The 7,698-nt window shown below is 40.5% G+C and overlaps 1 protein-coding gene across 3 annotated transcripts in view; it reads right to left on the bottom strand.

The window, feature by feature from the left end:
* The window catches only part of OCRL (OCRL inositol polyphosphate-5-phosphatase), a gene marked incomplete at its 5' end in the record, with an annotated part of 59,463 nt that overhangs the window by 11,739 nt on the left and 40,026 nt on the right, over window positions 1-7,698 (bottom strand). For 2 of the 3 annotated variants that reach the window (XM_006165852.2, XM_014583112.1), the window contains 3 exon segments: window positions 5,084-5,319; window positions 5,587-5,752; window positions 6,380-6,490. In XM_006165852.2, the coding sequence (XP_006165914.2) occupies window positions 5,084-5,319; window positions 5,587-5,752; window positions 6,380-6,490 (513 nt within the window). 3 annotated transcript variants of the gene reach the window in all.

The raw sequence follows: 7,698 nt of genomic DNA, 5'->3' as shown, positions 1-7,698 counted from the left end.
TCTCAATTTTTCATACATGGTATTTTAACTTTCACCTTCCACCCTTTATTGTACCCTTAATATGTGTTTCTTAAGTACTTAGACTTCATTGAAAATATTTCTATGACTAACCCCAAATCACTTTCCTAACTTACCTTATTCTCTTGTGCTGAACGTAATATTTCCAAGTCACATTCACGTTACATTATGTTCCAAATATTCAAGTAACCAAGACAGGTCAACTCTGGGAGTGATTTTTACAGACATTACCTGGTCAATTGATAAGCTTTTATAGCATATAAGGGTGTGAGTGAGCAGCACAGAGGACTTGATTGTTAATACAAATGACAAACTCCATGACACTCACTGCAAATGACTTTTCAAAATACTGACTTTATCAAACATGCTGGACATTAGCTAGTAAAGATGGTTAATGTTCAGATGACCTCTAACCAAACTTCCTATTAGCCATGATTTAACTGTATTGTACAGGCGAGCATATTTTCATCACCGTGAAATTATAGGAACCCACAGAAACTCCAACATGCTTTATATCCAGTGTGTACTGAGTAAACACTGATGATCATTTGTTACTTAAAATGCTAGTTAATAAAACGGAAAAATGTATCTTAATTCTGGAAAAGAATAATTATTATTAACAGTAGATTGTCATCTGCTTCCCATCTGTGCTAATCTCAAGTATCCTTGGAGTGGCAAAGTCACTGTTATTACGGTCAAGGAAAATGAACTGTGTTTATGCTAGTTATTTCATTCTGCATTTGGTAGGAAGAGGGTGAGGCCTATGAACCTTCCTGAAACAGTATATAGAGAGACAACATATACACTGAATTCATTTCTGGCTTCACCAAAATTTTAAAGTATATAATACAATAGAGGACAAGACCATTGTCTCTTGGGACCTGAAACATCACCTTGGATCTTGGCACTAATATGAATAATTTCATTGATGAGGTATAGGAATTTAATAACACTGAAATGCAATAGACTGTGAACATCATCAGAACTCTAAATCCTACAGAATGAAAGCTTTAAAAGGATAAATGATAATTAGATACATACAATTTAATAAGAATTCAGCAATTTTACAATTAAGGGCCTTGTGCCAGCTCTGTGGCACAATGGTAATGTGCTATTCAAGAGAAGCTGGATCCCACATGGTGACCATGGCTTGAATCCCCAGTCCAGTCAGCCTAAAGCACACCAGGCATGTGAGTGAGTGCCCAAGATCTAAAGGGCTGGAGAAAAGGGATTGTGGCATGGCCAGACTCTGTGAACAGTGATCATCTCTCTCTCTTTCTCTCTCACATAGACACACACATGCTATCATGAATAAAGGGGAAAAATTATTAGAGTTCTATGTTTTTTAATCAGGAATCATCTGTGCACAAAAAAAGGATAAATGTTTTCTATAGAATCATTAATTTTAACTAATGATTTTGGCTACTTCCTACTTATGGGCAAACATGGTAGAATTAGCTAATAATATATCTTATATAAAATAAAAACTTTTTATGCTGGTTAAGCCTCATTCTAACTATTTTCAGAATATGGGAAAATTATAGCAATACCTCTGTCAATTTTGACCAAAAATAAAGCTAGTTTCTGCATTACAACGTATAAGAGAAAGAGGGGAGAGTAGAAAGAAGTTACAAAATACCGAGAGGAAACAATCTAACATGAAATGGTGGAACTCTGACTGGAGAATTGTGTGGGGCTCTCAAAAAGCCAATGTCATGGCGTGGTGGTTAAGGGTGCTGGCCTCTCCCACATGGCTAACCATGGTTTGACTCCCAGACCTGGCAGCTTGCTTTTTAATTTTCTCTCTCTCTTTCTCTGTCCCTCTGTGGTCAAATTAAAATAAGTAAATTAATACATAAAGTTGAATAAAATCATTAAAAAAAAAGTCAGGACCAGCAGTTGGCATAATGGCTATGTTGCTGGACTCCCATGTAGTTGGCCAGGGTCTGAGTCCCAGACCTGGTGGCTTAAATTCTCACCGAGTGTGTGTGCGTGCGTGCCCAAGATCCCGAGAGGAGAATGGAGGAGAAGGGATTGCAGCGTGGCCATTCTCCCTGGGGGGTGATTTCTCACTTTATGTCTCTCTCTGTCTTTCTGGTGAGTGCATGTGCCCTATAGCAAACCCCCCCACCCCCGATGAAAGTCAATGTCATTAAAAAAGAAATGGAGAGCTGTTCTACTCTAAAAGTGACTATAGAGACCTCATCAAATGTACTGTCTGAACCCAGATTGGATTTTTGTTTTAAAAAAGCTATAAAAGGGGATAACAGGTGGCATGGTGGTTAAGGTGCTGCATTCCCACATGGCCATCCACAGTTCGAGTCCTGGACCTGGTGGCTTGAAAAATCAAGCCAGGTGCATGTGTGTGCATGCCCAACGTCCCAGGAAGAGAAGGGATTGTGACCTGGCCACCTCCCACCCCAGGGGGTAATTTCTTACTTTCCCCCTTTCCCTCCCTCCCTCCTTCCCTCCCTTCCTCTCTCTCTTTCTCTCTCTGGTGAATACACATGCCTTATGATAAAAATGTTTTCAAAAAAGCCATAAAAGAAATTGTTGGGATAACTGGAGAAACCTGCATATGGACTGGATGTGAGGATACAGGCTGAACATACCTAATCTGAAAATGTGAACTCTTAAATGCTCTAAAACTTGAGACATTTTGAACAGCAAAGATGAAAATTGCACACCTGATCTCATATAATGGGTCCCAGTCAAAATGCTGCAATACAAAAATAGTATATAAAATTATCTTAGGGTACTATGTGTATAAAGTACATATAAAACACAATTAAGTTTTTGCTTAACCTCGGGCTCCATCTCCAAAATATCTCATTATGTGCATGCAGATACTCTAAAATCCAAATCTCTCTCTCTAAAATCTCTCTCTCTCTGGGCAAATTAAACTAAAATAAATTAATAAATAACATTAAAATAGATCATTCTTTAAAGAAAGGTGAAATACTAAATCTGAATGACAGGAATATGGTGGAGGAAGGAAAACAAGTATCACGGGAGATGGCAGGATATGAATCTGTGAAGAAAACAACTCTCTCAAACAGAGGTAATCTACTCAATCATGAGGGCTCTAGGGAAACGAGCATAATTCCCAGAAAGAATGCTGAGATTGGACTCAAGTGTTTTAATGTGCTGTCTGAGTCACAGCTAGAACCACTCCATGGCAACGGAACAGACCACACTTAGACAAAGCAGTAGCCTGCTGGTCCAGCCCTCCCCGCCAGATGACACTGTCACTTACTCTGGCTAGGCCAAAAGGATTGATGTGAATATTAATGGCACCTGTAACGTATAGCTGTTGTGTCACCTAATTTTCTTTGGTAAAAGACCAAAAATATACTCTTGTAGCCCAGGGAGGTCTATAAAACCAACACAATTTCATTTAGAAGTAAAATTCTTAATAGGAAGAATATGTTACTAAATCAATTTATGTTACGAAAGATAATAAGCATTTCCTTCATAAGAACATTAATATCATGGCTGGTTTAGGGAAGGGGTGGAGAAATGATGCCCCTTTCCTTTCTTAAGTGACTCACATTAAATAGGTATTAAACCCCAATGTATGCACCCTATAGCAAAAATCTCTCAAAAATATTTTTTAAAATGATTTATTTTTATTTATTCATTTATTTAATTTACTCCCTATAAGTCATGTGCACTCACCAGAGAGAGACAGATAGAGACGAAGGGGGTTGGGGGGGGAGTGAAAAGGCAAGCTGCCAGGTCTGAGACTCAAACCATGATGGGCCAAGTGAGACTCCAATGCCCCAACCACCATGCCATTTGCTGGCCCCCATTCTAATGTTCTTTCATTCACCAAATATTTATGAAACCTTAGTACATTTTTTTTAGAATTATTTTTATTTAACTTTATTAATTAATTTATTTATTTGACCAGAGAGGGACAGACTGGGAGAGGGGGGAGGGAGGGAAGTGAGAAAGAAAGCCGCCAGGTTCAGGACTCAAACCAGTCGACCATGTGGAAGTCCAGCGCTCTTAATCATTAGGCCACCTGCTGGCCCCAATGTACATTATTATTATGTGGGATGCAGACAGAATTCCTGGGCCTCACATCCTTTGATGCTCATTCCACTGCCAGAGATGGAGTGGAGAGGAGCCTATATTTGCAATAAGTACCCCTGTGGATTCAGCAGGTACCCCAAGGTTATTTTACACATCTATTCGGGCGTTGGAAAAGTCATGATGTATTTATGCATAGACAAACATAGAAAAATTTATCATAGGGGCCAGCAGATGGTGTAGTGGTTACTTCACTGAACACCACATGGCCAACTACATTTTGAGTCCCAGAGCCGGTGGCTTGAAAATCACGCCAGGCATGTGTGCATGCGTGTGTGCCTAAGACCCCAGGGGGAGAATGGAGGAGAAGGGACTGTAGTGTGGCCATCCCCGCTAAGGGGGCAATTTCTCACTTTCCCTCTCACTGTCTCTCTCTCTCCCCCGGGTGAGCATGTGCACCCTAAGGCAACAAACTTCTTAAAAAACGCGTCATGACTTTTCCAACAACTGAATACTTCCATATTCAGTGAAGTTTGACTTTGATGAGTACACTGAGGAGTACTGGACTGGGAGTCAAGCAATCTGGGTGACAGGTTTGTCACTAACTTGTTCAACCTTGGACAGGTTAATGTCTCTGTGCCTCAGTTTTCTCATATGCTTAATGAGGGTGACACTGCCTGCCCCATTTACCATAGCTCACATACACTAACTTATATAATAGTGGCTTGAGAGTATGAAGGCCTTAACAAATAAGTACTCTATCTTTGAGAAGGGAGCCTTTAATCTTATTCAGTGAGCTTAGTACTATCTATTATATTGCCGACAAGAGCCAACTACAGCTCAGCCTCTCTTCTTCCCGCTTAAGGCTTAATCTAATCAAAGTCATGCTAGAGGAAAGGGACGTTCTTCTTAATCACTTGACAGTCCTCCTGCCCAGAGAAAGAGAGAAAGCACAGAGGTAATAGGGACATCACTTAAGGATTGTGAAAAGCACATGTAAAGAAGGTTTATGTGTTAGGCTATTTCTTACCAAGTCTATGAGTTTGGTAACAGGAACTTCTCGGATTGGTCTTTTCATTCGGCACAGAGCCTCTAAGGATGTACCAAAACAACTTGGGAGGTAATTCCCACTGATGGTCAAGAAGTAATCTTTGCCTCGATCCAGGTGAAGGACGAGAATGTCTTCAATCTTATCTTCCCCTGAGTTCAGGATGGTCACAGAATCTTTGCTGACATATACATCAAGAGAAATGTCCACTGTCTCATCTGAAATGTAAGAGATGATACGCAGTAATAGAGAAATCACCCATGGAAAAGCAAGAAGAGCGTAAGAATTGACAGAACAAGTATCGTCTAAAAAAAATCATCAAGCAACAGCAGGGAAGAGACTGGACACATAAAAGAGGTATACCCGATACACTGAAGGGAAGGTAAGAGACATGTGGTTAGAAAATAAGCAGTTAAACCAAGGGGATGGAAGTCAGGGGGAGATGGTACATCGCAGGCAGAGGCAACAGTAAAGGAAAAACTCACTTGGCTCCAAGTAGCCCTCAAAAGGTTCAGCCCGAAGCCATGGCTTGCAGTACTGGGTGTCATTAAGTTTAGGGATGAAAGAAAAATGGCAGGGAACCTGTCCGTTGTTGCTGATCTGGAACTTCTCCTTCTGTAGTTGCCGAAACTTCACATTCTCAAACACAAACTGGGGAGTAACAGACAGACACGAACATGCATCACTAGTAGGGGAAGTCAGTCAGTTGGATTATTCAATAGAGAATATGAATAAAGAATAAGGTGATTATTAACCAGATGTGCAACTGCTATATGCATTCAACAACTGCGCCAGCTTCACACCATCCGCTTTCATGTATTATTCCCGCACCAGCAGAGAAGGAGTTAGGTGGCTCTTGCTATTTCTCTAGGCTACCCCTGATTGGTCCTAGGATCCTGAAAGGGTTCAGGGCATTCATCCTGTGACCAAGCCCTGGCCTCTGAGATAAGAATTAATCAGCAAGTTTTAAATATTAAGTAAAAGCAGCTACCATGTGAGGGTTTAGTGTGTGCCAGGTGCTGTCCTAAGAGCTTTGCCTGTATTAACACATCATCCTTACAAGCACCCTTTACTCCAAAAAAGACCCCGCAGCTAGGTCTAAGAGGGTAAGGTGCTCGCTTGCAGCCAGATATCCAGTATGTGGTAGTGCTGGGACTAGACTGGAGGCAGTTTGACCCCCAGCATCGGTGCATTAACCACCTTGTTATGTTGCCTTTCCAAGTTACATGGTTCCTCTCACGACAAGGAATAGACAAGAGGCCTTGGACTTTCGCTCACCTCCCTCCTGCTGAGTTCTAAGGAAGGAAGGAAGTCATTTTCCATTCTGTCCATGATGCGTACAATATCTTCAAAAACTTTCCGATACCTCCGTTCATCCACAACCTTCACCTGAAAGAAAATGAACCCTCTTCACTCTTATATGCTTCTTCCTCTGAGATTATCTAACAATTTTAACTATTACTGTAATCGATAATATAAACTACTGCAAACAACACCCTTGAACACTTTCTGATCTCTCCCTTCATCCACACCCTTCACCTGAAAGAAAACAGATCCCCATTTCAGTCTCAACTTGTATGCACCTCCAGTGTCTAAAATGTTTTAAGAGGTCACTAAAGTAAGCGGACGGTATGCATTGTAAAAAGCACACACTTAAGGTAAAGGCAGGGTTAATTGGCTAACTTCCTAGGAAACTTAAACATCTATGATAAGCAGCTTGGCAATAATAAAAATTTGGGTAGAATATTTTCTTGCTCCATTGTTATTTAGTCACAGAGAAATTGTGATGATCGTAGTAAAATGATTTCTTGCATTGTATAAAATAATAGTGTCAAAACATTCCCATTACTGTTTGTAGCAACCATCATAAAGCAGTGAAACAAGAAAATCTGATGAAAGCATTTTAATTCTATTAGCTGCTATGCACAATGCCAAGAATCATAAAATCCCTGCTCAGATTTTAGAATGGCAAAGGTCTGTCAGTAAATGGAACCTATGGCCATCTTAGAAAACGAAATATACTGACACGAAATCTACTAGATAAGAGTAAAGCCATGACAACAGACCAACAAATCATCTCAACTATTAATCAAAAACACTTCCCACCTGACACAGCACTTTCAGCTTCCTGATATAGCTGCCTTTTTTTTTTTAAATGACAGAGTATACGTATCAGAAAGAGACAGAGAAGCACCTTTGACAGAATCACATCACACCAAGATCCACTTCCCCCAGTCCTCCAGCCCATCGGGATCCTGGGAGCCGACACGTGTGCTGTCCCTCAGGCTGACCCATGGATCCAAACTGGCAGTTGGCCATGTGCCCTACAGTCTTGGAGGGCACTTGCATTATTGCTGTGCTACAGTGTCTGGGCCAGCTATGTGTGTTTTTTTAATATATATATATATTAAAACTTCATACAAACGAATGCCACAACTTAATATAATTAATACACCATTTTTTTAGGAATTATTTTATTTATTTATTTTTTAAATTTGCTATAGGGCACATGTGCTCACCTAAGAGAGGTGGGGGGGGAGAGAGAGAAGGAGAAAAAGGAGAAGGAGAGACAAAGTAAGCTGCCAGGTCCCGGACTC

Source organism: Tupaia chinensis, unplaced genomic scaffold, assembly GCF_000334495.1.
Source record: "Tupaia chinensis unplaced genomic scaffold, TupChi_1.0 Scaffold144058_1, whole genome shotgun sequence".
NCBI classification, from domain to species: Eukaryota; Metazoa; Chordata; class Mammalia; order Scandentia; family Tupaiidae; genus Tupaia; species Tupaia belangeri.
The sequence above is the reverse complement of the archived record's forward strand: the minus strand, read 5'-3'. Positions and strand labels throughout refer to the sequence as shown.